Raw genomic sequence first — 14559 nt, forward strand, 5'->3', positions numbered from 1 at the left:
GCATTCAAAAGAAAAATGTACATGAAATTATCACAGTGTATTAACATACGGAAGTTTTTCTGTAAAGCGGAAAAGAACTGGATGAACAAATATTTTCTGTCTGACTTAGTATGACCATTGATTAGGGTTACCAGACGTCCGATTTTTCCCGGACATGTCCTACATTTTAGCCTTATGTCCGGGAGGAATTGGAAAAATATCATAAATGTCCTACATTTTGAACGTCACATAATTTGAACTAAGATAAACCACAGTAAAAATATTTTATCTGCTGCTGCTGGTTTGATTGATTGATTTGGTGTTTTTGATCCACTTTATGCACAGTAAGGCTAATCGGGACTGGATCTACAGTTTAAAGTGCACCACAGGGGAGGTCCTATTTGCTGCTGCTGGAAATTCTCCCTTATAACCTGGTAACCTTGATAATCTACAGAGCAATTGCCGTGAATCAAAAGTGCAAGTTTCCGTAACTTGTTTAAAGAGTGATTTATTTACTTAAAAAATTATGAAAGAAGGTGCTGAAACTGGCCGCCTTCCTCATCCTTGATGATGGAAAGTGCTATGAACAATGATTTAATTTTCATTAAACACAATATTTCAAATATTGTAAAAATGGCAGGTCATGAAAAGTGGGCGAGTTATATTAATAGCAATAAGCATTGTGAGGGTCATTCAGAATTTCTGAAAATTGCTGAATATTTGTTTGCCATTCAAGGTCATCATGCAAATGTTGAAAGAATATTTTTGTTCATGTCAGCACAGTGGACTGATGAGAGGAATCAATTTCTTATACTCGTAGATTCTGTGAAGGTGTTGGTGCTTGTTCAGTATAATTTCAATGAATTTGATTGTTGTTAGTTTTATAAGTACATTATGACTAAACCTGAAATTTTAAGAAAACTTGGCTCCTCGGAGAAATACAACTGAAAATGCATGTAGTAAGAAGTGTATTGTTAAACAGTTTAGTTTTGGAATTTTGTTTTTAAGATATCATTAAAAATGCATTATTCTTTAAACTGAAAAGGTGGAATTTTACATTATTTGCTAACATGTTCTGTTAATGTGAATGTTTTGTGTCCTACATTCCAGGATGGCATGTCCTACATTTCACTCATAGTGATCTGGTAACCCTATCATTGATGAAAATGAACATGTCCTGACTGGACATTGGGTGAGACATATCACAAAAACAGGTTCCATGAAAATCATCTTGTTAATACAATATTGAAATTTCACACATAATAATATAGAAAAATACATTAAGAGGAAAGTTAGGGTTGTAAAAACCAACAAAACACCCACTAAATCGAGTAATAATAACCAAAACAACTGAACGCGTACACACAAAGTACTGATTGAAACCAACAGTATTGTTTCATACATTTTTCTACCTACTTCCCCTATTGTGTGTAGATTTTTCTTTTTGAGTTATCTCATGTTCTGTAATCAATGAATCAAAATAACCAACATAGTGAAGTAAGCATGCATCTGTCTCTAGTGCCACACTTGTATTATACAGAAACAATCTTAACTCATCTTGATAATTTGCAAGAGTGTACCTAACTGTCTGTGTTTATTTACACATATAATTTTGACAACCACGAAAATAGTCTTCCTTCACTTGGAATATTTATTAATACAAGTGGAATGTACTGCATCATATACAGAAAACTTCTTGTAATAAAATTCAAAAGCAATCATAAATGGTGAATTGGTGTGCAAGTAAAAGTTAAATGAAAAGCTAAGGGCAGTTGACACAATGTGCCGCCTCCAGAATCTCGTCACATATGTTAAAAATGTGCAATTTTGGAGTATTTTTGCCACTTTATGTTAGTAAAAACTGTTTGCATGCACACTAAAATAGCAAAAGAACATGTCAAAAATAACTATGAGTACCAAACCTAGCAATCCTAACCTAACTACATAAAATTATAGCTGCTCTTGTGGAAAGTCGTTTTGGGTGCTATATTCACTACAGTGAAGCCTTCGTGCTGTTCTGCTACATGGTAAAGTAACACTCCAACGTAACAGACATACTTTACTTTACAATAACACATTTCTGCATGCAAAAATCAATTGAAAATGTTCATAAACAACAAAATCTTCATAAACCATGCAAAATATTTCATTTTCTCCACGGGGTACAGCAGGTCCGTAGCCAGGCAGGGGCCAGGGGAGCCCCCCTGGCACTGCTGCCAGCCCCCTTGATATTAGGTAAAACTATTTTGTATTCTAATTTGTTTGGTTGAAGAGTGAAAATGTAGACAGAATATATTATTTTGTTCACAACTTCGTTCGTTCACCCTGTTTATGAGCAGAAGTGTAAGCAGCGGCAAAAGAAGATTCTCTAGACTTTAGAAAGTTCCTTCATAGGGAGCCTATTTATCTGTACCTTTCCTCCCCCTGTTGTAGCCACTTGTTTGACAGAAATCTGTGACTTTGATGTCATTATCCACATTCCTTCCGCATCCGCGTCAAATGTCAACAGATCCCAAGTTTTATTGCTTTGGCCGGGGGTGGAATATACGGTAGGCACTATGATTGAAGTGAATATTGTACATTTTAACATGTATGATATAAATATGTATCATCAAAAATAGTATGGAGTGTGTATTAAGGGATGGTGTCAAGTAGCAATCATTAGCACTTCAAGATGTTTCAGAAGATCTGGAAAAAACTATAGTATTTGTATGATATTCCTAAATTTTATATTTTAAATTAACTTAATATCCTCTGACACACATAATTTACCTTCATTTAATACTAATAAACTTTTAAAAAATGGACTTGGTTTACAAAGCACCCCTAATAACCCGTGGACCCCCCCGGAGGTCCACGAACCTCACGAATAGCCTCACGAACCATGCACAGATAGCCCCACGAACCATTCATAAATAGCCCCACGAACCATGCACGGCAACGTTAGGTTAGGTTAGGCAAACAGTTAAAATTGTCATGTTCTTGGAAAACAATGGTGTGGTTGGAAACACTGACCGGGGGTTACATCATCGCATGCATGCAACATTTGGTTCACGTAGCGGAACAACATAGAGGCAACAGCTTTCGTGCATTGGAGAGACATTAATCTTCAAAAATACATGATTTACAGGGGAAATAAATTAAGCGATGGGAAAAAACACTTCCACGACCTTTAAAAAATGTACGGAAATTCAGTTCGGTAATTACTTTCTCCTGTAAAATTGAAGAAATATGTTTCGCGGATACTAAAATTTTACCAACTTCTAGAAATTCTCCCAAACCGCACATCAGATGTGTACGACAGAAAACACACATTTATGTTGTTAGTGTTGTACATTGATGCTGAAAACTGGAGTGATGAGAATTTTCTAGTGCAAGGATATATAGTTTGTTTTATTTGCAAGTAGAAAATCTTAGTCCCCTTGCACAAATTATAGACGATCGAATTTAATAATATACCACAGTGTTTTCAGCTTACTTAGGTAGTGTATAAGGTAATCAATAAAGGCATATTTGTGCAAGGCTAGTTACATTACAAGTTTCGATACATATGGAATGTCAGCTACAAAACGGGGATAATATGACAGCTGGTGAAACAAATATTTTGAAGTTTATAGCAAATGTTATGATGCTTAACAGTGTACAAGGAATCGCTATTATTACAAGTATGCTATTTGAAACAATTCACCATAAGGTTAACACTGCATTACATTATCTAAAGGAAATAATTTACCTCATCGCCGTTTTCCGAGTTTTCTTTGCCGTTCTTTCCATTTACAGGTTTAATTTTCGCTGGTTCCTAAAAAAGAAAATACTTTCCTTAGTTGAATGGAGAGTTAAGAAAGTACACACAATTCTTCCTTTGAACAACTAAATTTACATATAATTCAGCCTTTGATTACGTGCACGAAAAGTTAAGCCTAACTACCAACGGCGTCAATGTTACACCCTCACCCGCACATGCTTACTTCATAAACTTTCTCATTATTTTTATACAGCTTTAAATAGATAATGGGCCACATCAAATGTCAATCAATTAGAGAAAACACAACTTCATTATTACCTTTTCTTTTTTGGTTTTATTGGGCATTTTTCACCCAAATGCCCAATGTTTGTATGAGAATAACACCACTTAGCTACACTGTCCTCAGCTTTTACTACTTGTTCGCCATTGGCCATTGAAGGTCACGTGGAACTTGATAGTAATTTGTTCATAAAAGCTGCATTATGGGTGATCAAGGTGTTGTTATAGCAACCAGCTGTAAACAAGGGCGATCAGGTAGTCATTGTGCCTGTGCGTGTTTTTGGAGTATATTTTGTGAGACTTCATTCATGTTTGAAATATGGTAAATACTTCTAACTGTATCTAGCTTATTTTCCTACATTCAATAGTTTGTTTATTACAAATCTTTGCAAATAGGTAACATAAACCATGGCTTTGCGATAATTTGCATTTTTAGATAAGGCGTCAATTAGGGGCACTAACACTAACCAATATCCATATGCGCCGACTCCATGGGACTTGTGGGGGCTCGAGCCCCCCCACCAATTTAAACGATGTGAGGGCAGAGACCCACAAATAATTTTGCTTAAGAGGATCTAATATATTATTTTGCTTCTCTTGTAAAGTTTACTCTTAATTGTGCCACATGAACTTAACTTTAAAGACACATTTGAAATGTTCTAGACCATCAACTTTGGGGGGGGGGGGGGGCTGAGACCGCTAAACCATCAATTTGGGGGCTATGACCAGAGACAGCAAAACACATGACTTATTACTATATACTAAGTACATAATTATGAATATTGTTAACATTTTTACTAAATAGAGTTTCAAAAGATGATGTGCATGAACTAGGAAAGTGGATGGGACGTTCGGGCTACAAATGGCTCTCACATGACATTCAGAACGAGATCATTGCAGGCACGTATCCAGGAATTCCTTTCGGGGGGGGGGGGGGTGAACATCATACAAGGCCTAGGATTAAGAGGCAAAAAAATGGGGAGCAACTATCCCTTAAATGGTTCCCACTGTTTAAGGCTGCCATTTTAATCAGAACGTGAAATCGGAACGTTTTTTACCACTCGACTTCCCTGCTTCCATGCATTAATATTGTGTGCCAGAACCATCTGATTGTATGTGTTTGTCCATTTCTTCTCATCAGGCATCAACACATCTGTGGTGTCTGAGTATTTTTACGAAGCCGTTACACATGCACGGGATGGACAATCCACTCGACAACGCGAGATTCAAACTGTGGGCTGCGAGGTGGACGCAGACAGTTCTCGAATATTTCTCTGATTCGAGCCTGAACACCACTACTGTGTCTTGTCCTCCCAATGTTTGCAGCTCTTATAAAAGCCGAAACCCCTGGCCTCCCCGATGGCGCAGCGGTAGCGTCGTCGCCTTGTAATCTAGGGGTCCCAGGTTCGATACCTGGTGGAGGCACATAGTGGTTCGGATCCCACTTTAAACTGTAGGTCCAGTCCCGATTAGCCTTACTGTGCATAAAGTGGACTTAAAAATCAAATCAATCAATCAATCAAAAGCCGAAACCCACTAAATTGTTCATATTCAGGCCTCTGAAAACCCTTCGGTTCCCAACACATCTAATGTTTCGTCTCCCAATATGATCAAATGCTTACTTATTTATTTCTAGTGACGTGCCCAAGGGAGGATTAGTGAGGTCATAACCCCATTTGATCCAGTATTCCTTAAAAAGGGAACGTGAAAGACAGAAAAAGATGGCAAAATGAAGACTGACTACCAAAAATAGTATTCGTAACCCTTCTCCCTAACGATAATCCTGGACACGCCATTCTTTATCTCGGACACTTTTTTTTTTTAAATGAACTCACCAGAACTTTTTATAATTTCTATTCGAGACTTAGGTAAAGTGCGTTCTTCCTGCAGGTTTGGATATTATCCTTTAGGGTGATTTCGCCTGCCTTCGCACCTAATTTTAACGAAGCCCTAATTTTCCATCCATCATAAGGGATGCGCGATACATGATGTATGGAATGAGCCAATCAACAAAAAAGTTTCACACCGTAGCGACACAAAAGGCCTCACAAACCAACGTTCGACTTGTGAAATCCTCAGACAACACAGTGTGAATTCTCCCTTAGTAGCCTACTGTCATCGTCACCTCGAAGCGGTAGCTCGTATTGACCACCGAAGACAAAATGTTTTCTCAACCGGTGGGAATACCCCTCAGATTTCTTCTTTCTCCTTTATTTTCTGTGCTTGTTAATAAAACTGGTAACATCTTACAATTTGACATGCACAGAACATGTACTATGTAGCCTATACATTTTAGCGCAAACTCAGTCGAAGTCAAGGGTGGATCGGTGGCTCACTTGGTAGAGCAATGGCATGGTAAACTAGAGTCCTGATTCGGGTCCTGGTAGAGCCTGCAATTTCCGTTTAAGGCGAGGAGGGACAATTTCCCCTTGGTCTTTCTCGCTGGGGCAGCTGCTGATCACTGTTGCCAACTTCGCTCTTTTGGAGCCAAATCTGGCTCTTTCGTGCACTCGTTTGACTATGAACTGTGGCACCCGCCCTCTGCCCCACTATGATGCCACCACTGGCTCCGGCCCAAAAATACCAACTTTTGCCATGAGTGTACATTTTGCACGTGACGTGATATTCTTATAGCTATAGGCTGCGTCACCCACCTTTTGTTTCCTCCCCATGTATTTTTATATATAGCGCTGTGGCTAAGATGAAGATGACAATTTTGTTATCCGGGAACCCTTTATTTTCGATTTTATATTAACATCATTGGATTATTGAGATGGGTGATGCCGCCAAATCTAGGCGGTGAAAACTAAGAAAGAATAAATTGCCATCACTTTAAAGCTAACGGTAATAGCAGTACCCCTACCCCTCTGACAACTAAAATTACCCTAGTAGGCACTTTATGCAGCCTTCGTTAATCTAGCTCCTTGAAAGTCCTCTTTAGCTATATTAATGGTGAAATTTAGCTCTATTATACACATCAGGTTTGGCAACACTGCCAGGATGGCCGTAGGAGGCAAGGAGAAATGCACTAGGCTTATGGGACCATTATTTTATTCGTTCTTTCGGGAATATCAAACATCCGATGACGTAGAAAAGTACATGGACGGAAAAAGGACACGTACAACTATGTCATAGCAGTAGGAAAAGTCGAAACTCCCATTTGATGAGCCGTAACTTGAAGTTGAAGTTGATGTCCCATAAGGAATACATGGGATTCGGTAAATACTAATTCATCATATTTTTCAAAAATCGTATAAGGCTTAATAATCAACTTAGGAAACCGCTTCCACTTGCCACATGGGGAGAAATTCATACTCTTCATTTCTGCCGGAGATCTTTTTAGTAGCATTGCTCATTCCGACAATATTGGAATAAATGCATGCCTGGTGCGTAATTGTCCCTCTTCGCCTTAAATAACTGCATATGCAACAACTTCTTGCTTTCTCTTCTCGACATTCATAAAATTTTCGGCTGTCCCTTCATGGTAGTTAAGAATTTGTTTGTGTGCGAACCTAGTAGGCTTAAACAAAATTATTTCTTTTATGCCATGAAATTCTCGGACTGCATACATGAAATTTTGTTCGGGCACAGCTAAATCATCACTCAAAACTTTGATTTTCAGTTGATCTGTGAAGCTTATTTCTGTTTTAATAAACCGCTGAAATATTCACTTTAGAAAGAGAGACCTTCGATCTCTTCGGCCCTCGACCTGAACTAGCTGCACTACACTGAGGCTCCAGAAGTTCCGCTGTCGTCAATGTCTTCAGCTTTGAACCCGAACTAGTAGACTTCGTTACTTTACGATATTCAGTTGTTTTTTTATTTTTATTTTCGAATCATTAGATCTTACAAAGCAAGCAGTGAACACTCACAGATCACTAATCTACTGTATGAATTGCCATACTCTGAAAATTCTGAAGTCTCATTAACCGATTCTGTTGTAGAGATCAACCGGTAAATTGAAGCCGCATATTTATATCCTCATTATATTCTAGAACGTTCCGCAGATAAAACGATTCGTTAATATTGCCAGTAGTTCGACTCCTTCTCTTATTCAAGAACGTTCCCTCTCGCGCTTTCCAGAGATTAAAAATTACAACGAATCGTCCTACTTGTGGCGCTATCTTTGTTGTGCAACTTCCAAAAAGTTCGCTGCGACAACACCGAAAGCGCAAGAAAAGTTTACGTGCAATATTATCAACAACAGGGTTATATACAACATTCTCCGTCTTATAATTACGTATTCAAAAAGACAAAAACATAATTTTATGTAGCAGTCTGATAACCACCTTGGATACATGCTATTGACAATAACAGGGTTATAGAACATTCTCCGTCTTGTCTTTATAATTATGTGTCTCCTTAAATTATCATCACATTATTCAAGAAGACAAAAACATGATTTTATGCAGCGTAAACTGAAAAATTTCCTGAAGGGGCGGTTCGAGTCCTCTGATCCCCACCTTGGATACATGCTATTACCAGTAATAAGGTTATAGAACATTCTCCGTCTTGCCTCTATAATTATTACTCTCAAATTATCATCATATTATTCAAGCACCAATGACCTAATTTTATCTAACGTAATCTGAAAAATTTCCTGAAGGTGGCTTGAGCCCCCTGATCTCCATCTTGGATACGTGCTATTAACAATAACAAGTTTACAGAACATTCTCCGTCTTGCCTCGATAATTATTTTTCTCCTTAAATTATCGTCACATTATTCAAGAAGTCAATAGCCTAATTTTATCTAGTGTAAACTGAAAAATTCTCTGGGGAGGGGGGCGCTGAGCCCCTGATCCCCATCTTCGATACGCGCTATTAACAATAACAGGGTTATAGAACATTCCCCGTTTTCCTCGATAATTATTTCTCTCCTTAAATAATTGTCACATTATGCAAGAAACCAAAAACCTAACTTTATCTAGTGTAAACTGAAACATTTCCTTGAGGGAGGGGGCTCGATCCCCCTGATTCTCAACTTGGATACGTGCTATTATCAATAAAAGGGTTACAGAACATTCTCCGTCTTTCCTCGATAATTATTTTTCTCCTTAAATTAATCTTCATTTTATTTTATTTCACACCACAAGGAACCAAAAACCTCATTTTATCTAGTGTAAACTGAAAACTTTCGGGGTGACTCGAGCCCCCTAAGCCCCCTCCTTGGATACGTGCCTGGATCATTGATATATTAGGGAGATCTGTTTTGCGCTCCGTGGTAGCAGATATTAAAAGACGGGAATATTTTGCTATTATGGTTGACGAAACTTGTGACATATCCATTTGTGAACAATTGACATTTTGCATTCGAACTGTAAATGAAAATTTTAATATTTTTAAGGAATTCATGGGATTTTACGAGATTCCGAACACTGAGGCCAAAACTTAAAAAAGGGAGGGAGGGAGTCATTCATTAATTTATTTCAGTGATCAGAGCCCCCCAATAATTTTGACAAGTCGGCGCCCCTGACACTATCCCAGTATTTTTTTGGATAAGGTTCTTGTAATGTAACTAATTTCTGTCCTAAATTTTACATATAAGATTTCAGATTCTGGAAACCTGATTATTAAACAAGTTATATAATGTTGTTGCACTCGGAATGGCGTTTAAGATGTGTGTGTGTGTGTGTGTGGGGGGGGGGGTGGCTCAGGATAAAGTTTTCACCCGGGCGAGGTGGATCTTTGGTGCCCCCGTACTTTCCACCTTTCCATCCCTAACTGTCTGTCCCCAACATAAACCGTGATCATGTTATATATTTGAAGTTTTAAATAAGATGTAACTATGCATTTATTTAATACCTACATCATAATAATATCGAAATAACATGAATTTCTCAGCTTAAATTGCTACATGATTTTGCGAAATATTTATTATGTTATGCAGCAGTAATTTCAACAAATTCTTGTCTATATATATATATTCAACTCTTTTTAAAACAAATAGCCACGCTTATACAATAAAAAAAGTTTTGGCTACTCAAGGCGTCCCTCGGGTCGCACGGCCGTTACGCCGCCCCTAGCGGGGGACACCCTATCCATAGAAAGTTTACATAAAGCTTCCCTCCACTTCTGTGACGACGCCAGAGTGGGGCAGCCCCTGGTTGCTGCTCGACTCCCTTTATTGTCCTCTGGCAAACAAGTTAAACTATAGATATATGTTCTTTTAGATAAATTACGGATTTGTTATCATATTTAGAAGTATACAAAACGTGACTGCTGCCCCACTCACTTTCTTTTCTGGCGCCGTCACTGCTCCATTTGTCCCTATCCTCAAGACTCGAGCACCTATCTGCATCTCAGTGCTCGAAGTGAGGGGGTGTGGGGGAATGGCATTACCCCAGCTGGCAATTTTTTTGCAAGCATGGCCCACTCCGTCCCAACCCCAGCTAACCCTAAGATTCGACCAAACAACTCCCTTCCCTCCCGACTAGTATTTTCCACTTCAAGCATCTTCTATCGTTAAAATAGTATAAAATTATCACATTACTACTATATTTTAGACTTTGCATTTACAATAATATTTTATATAAAGTAATCTTTATTTTCATTTTAGAACCCAGCTCAGAAAAAAGTTTTAATAAATGTGCCGAATTTTAAGTTATTAGAATCATACTATTAATATGGGTGAAAGCAGTGCCGGATCTACAACCCGCAAAACCCCGCAGCACAGGGGGGCCGGAGAAAAGTAAGCCTTTAGGGGGCCCTCAGCATTGACATAGCAGAGAGTTCGTATATGTGTATGTAAAAGATATACGTAGTTACTCAGGGGTACAGAAACGAATACAATATATACAGGTAAAGGTAAAGTTAAAATTCCCTGTGCATGGCACCTTGCCATGGAGGCACATTTAGGGTATGTGGGGGTACGGCCCCACATATTTTCGATGGCGGCAATCTTGGAGGTGCGGCCTTTTTTATCCCCCCCTACGGATACCATTTGATTTGAGGCTGGGTGGGCTCTAGAGCCGCTTTATGCGAGGACGAAGCCAGAAAAATTCCGACCTTTGATCACCCACCCTGGGTTTCCGCGTGGCAGTCAGACTAGAATCAAGTCAGGCTAGAATTTCACGAGAAATGCAGGAAAAAGTCTGCATGATTGTAACAAATGTATCATTTCCCAGATGTGAGAAAACAGTGTCATATATACAATCACACCATACAATTCCATTTAAAAAATTGAGTTGAATTCATTATGGCGACCACCAATATGGCGGACTTCCGCATGGAACACACCAATGTGGTCCCTCCTAAGCCTAACCTATTTCTATCATGACCAATTGTACCCAGCCTAACTCCTTTAGTTTTTGCAGGGGATTTTAAGGGACTTTTGAATCACCCTCTAGGCCCTTATTTGTGACTTTGTCAACATGAGGTCTATAATTACACACCCATACACATACATTGTGTGCGTGTGTGTGTAGAGGTAGGTAGATAGGTAGAGTGGGGGTTTTGGTAATAGTTTCCGGGGGGGAAGGGGCAAGATTTGTAGATCCGGCGCTGGGCGAAAGATGTAGTACCAATGATTTATCCACATGCTGCAACATCCCTAACAACCCTCAAATTTTCTGCAACATCCTCCCCAGTTTTTTTTTCATTAAGGCCCTTTTTACGGTCATTTTGACTTTACCTTTGCAGGTGATTTAACTTTTTCGTTCGCGTAGCAAACTGCAGTACTGTGTTGAAATAGAAGCTCCAATTTGCGCTCGGATTCTTCAAGGATAAATCTACTCTTTTTTCCTACAAATCAAATTATGAAAACTGGATATTCGAGGATTGAAAACTTGGCGACGGTCAGAAAACGCTCTTTCTGGCTTACGTTTCACTGATTGATTTGTTGTTGTAACCCTCCGTAACCCGCGCGGTGGTACTGAGTGCCGCCTTTTTTAAAATTTTGAATTATTTTCCTTACCAGCGTAATAATGGTCCGAAAAGCACCAGGTTACTTACCTTCATTATTTTCCCGAAAACATAGAGGCGTTGGCGCCTTTTTTCTGTCGTTCTTTCAGTTGAATACACGCCCCTCAAGTGACCAGTCAGCCTCTGGTGGCACTCAGTACCTCGCGCGGGACGTTCCCTACCTTAAATCACAGCACGCCAGCCATGAATTTTGAGGAAATAAGAAGGAAAAGAACACTGTACGCTGCTCGGAATGCAAATTATTTGTATGCAGAAACCGTTGCAGTACCCATACGAAATGTCGGAGTTATCAAAATAACTATATTGAAAAGTGACAAAATTCGGTTCCTTATATTTGAGTTAGTGTGTCTTTTCTTACGTATACCTCGTAAGAGTACGAGAAACAAATTGAGATTTGAACATTTTAAAAATATTTTGTAAGTTTCTTCGAGGTGTGTTTTCCACATTCGATTGACTTTTCTGCGAGTCAGAGAGATTTTGACAGAGAATTTTGGAACAAATAGTTCCGTTCTAAGCCCATACGGTATATGTTGTATGGTTTCAATTCGTTTTGAAAATAAGTTGAATTTTTTTGGAAAATACTTTGATATTTTTGTGAATGGTGAATTCACTTTTTAGTGCCTTCATTATATGAAAAAGTTTTAATTACTTGAAGAATTTTTTTTAGTGCATTTGCTTGAAGAGTCTAAGCTTGTAATTGTATGACACACTGTCATTTTTGTTTACTCTTCTTCTAATAGCTAATAAAAATGTCCGAAATGGACATATTTGCGTTCATGTATATTTCCCCTGATTTCCAGTAAGTGCTAATGTAATTCAACCTCGATTTGCATCAATAATTCACGTAAATAACGTTGGTTTTGATGAGGCGGCACTGAGTGCACTGAGTGCCGCGCGCGGGACATTTGTGCTGCTATGAGGACGCGGATGGCGTAGGTTTGGTTTGAGTTGGTGTTTTAAGTCCACTTTATGCACAGTAAGGCTAATCGGGACTGGACCTACAGTTTAAAGTGGAATCCGAACCACTTGTGCCTCCACCGGGTATCGAACCCGGGACCCCTTGATTACAAGGCGAGGACGCTACCACTGCGCCATCGGGGAGGCCCGGATGGCGTAGGGTTAAGTCCATTTTACGCACAGAAAGGTTAATCGGGACTAGACAGTTTGAAGTGGGATATTCAATACAATGCGATACATTCAATGCAGTAGCCATTAAGAAGTGGTATATTTGAGTTTGGTAAAGTTACGTCAGTCAATATTGCGTATTGTAGCATCACATAGCACGAGTGGCACGAGCGCGAAGGGAATTCTACCGTTGTCGTCTGCTTCAGAAGGCAGGAAGGGTCACATGAACCAATTACCGTAGTAGCCCTCTGCTCTGTACGCTGGCGTACGAGAGAACATTTGCTTGCAAGCTGTAGAGATCCAAGCGTGTCCAAGCTTTCCCTCCAGATAGACAGCAAGGAATATAGAGACTTTTACGCCGAACCTGCCCGCCGTACGGCCAGGAAAGGCATTGATAAAAATGCTAGAACTAGTGTTGTTAGTGGAGCGTTGCAAGCGGATCGCGAAAAATAACTATGAAGGTCAAACATATATGAAATTAGTCACGTTTTACTATATATTTACAGGATTTACGCATTTTTAAAATTTTAAATCTGGGAACGCCGGGCGTACGGGCGTACTATAACATTACGCCACTGGTGTTTTGAGCTGCCGGCATTATACGTACGCAGCGCAGTGGTCAGGCAAGCTGGACGTTGGCGTGGAATTACAATGCGTTGTTCCGTTCGCGATTGTCAGGCTTTCAGTGCAGTCAAAATAGGAAAAATAAAGGAACTAATTCATAACAAGCTGAAATTTGGTATGTAGCGTCTTTATAGCATTGATAACAACATACCAAAAGTCCCCGGCGATCACCCATACGCTAAGTCCGCCATATTGAAAAATGGCGGACAATGACAGTTTCACGAAATAGGTAAGGGAACCATAATTCATAACAAACTGAAAGTTGGTATATAACATCTTAGTAACATTAACAACAACATACCAAAAGTCCCCGGCGATCACCCGTGCGCTAAGTCCGCCATATTGAAAAAATGGCGGATTTATTCAAGTTTTCAGTAAATAAAGAACTAATTGACAATAGCTTGCTGTTTGATACGTATCTTTCTTATAACACTAGTAACATCAATTACAACATGCAGGGACGTAGCTAGGTTGATCAGTTTGGGGGGGGGGACCCAAACGTAAGATTTTTTCTATCAAACTATTATTATAAATTAACAAACTATTTATACACCATATAGGCCTATGCTGTATACATACATTATATATGTATGTGTGTGTGTGTGTGTGTGTGTGTGTGTGTGTGTGTGTGTGTGTATATATTCTTGGAAAGAAAAGGATCAAGGGCCTCCTCGGTGGAGCATGGTAGCATCGTCGTCTCGTAATCAAAGGGTTCCAGGTTCGATACCCGGTGGATGCTCATAGTAGTTCGGATCCCACTTTACACTGTAGAACCTGTCCCGATTAGCCTTACTGTGTATAAAGTGGACTTACAACACCAACTCAATCAATCAACAAATTGGAAAGGAACATAATTTTCTTCTGTAGCCCCCAACAGTCTAATTTAA

At 39.2% G+C, this 14559-nt stretch overlaps 2 protein-coding genes across 3 annotated transcripts in view; one reads left to right on the forward strand and one right to left on the reverse strand.

The window, feature by feature from the left end:
* Positions 1–4144, reverse strand: part of wrd (Protein phosphatase regulatory B subunit well-rounded) — a 223993-nt gene extending 219849 nt beyond the window's left edge. The window contains exons 1-2 of one of the 2 annotated variants that reach the window (XM_083118787.1): positions 4043–4144; positions 3713–3778 (exon numbers count right to left, since the gene is read on the reverse strand). In XM_083118787.1, the coding sequence (XP_082974913.1) occupies positions 3713–3778; positions 4043–4069 (93 nt within the window). In that variant the 5' untranslated portion in view covers positions 4070–4144. Of the gene's footprint in view, positions 1–3712; positions 3779–4042 lie in introns of those variants that run through there. The other variant, XM_083118789.1, reaches the window with a different exon arrangement.
* Positions 4145–4238: 94 nt separating this feature from the next.
* Positions 4239–14559, forward strand: part of ODA-Dnal1 (Outer dynein arm dynein axonemal light chain 1) — a 41815-nt gene continuing 31494 nt past the window's right edge. Inside the window, exon 1 of the mRNA XM_083118791.1 lies at positions 4239–4325. Coding sequence (XP_082974917.1) covers positions 4323–4325 — 3 coding nt within the window. The 5' untranslated portion in view covers positions 4239–4322. The remainder of the gene's footprint in view (positions 4326–14559) is intronic.

The sequence above is a fragment of the Lepisma saccharinum genome, chromosome 3 (assembly GCF_977018435.1).
Source record: "Lepisma saccharinum chromosome 3, izLepSacc3.1, whole genome shotgun sequence".
Classification (NCBI taxonomy): domain Eukaryota; kingdom Metazoa; phylum Arthropoda; class Insecta; order Zygentoma; family Lepismatidae; genus Lepisma; species Lepisma saccharinum.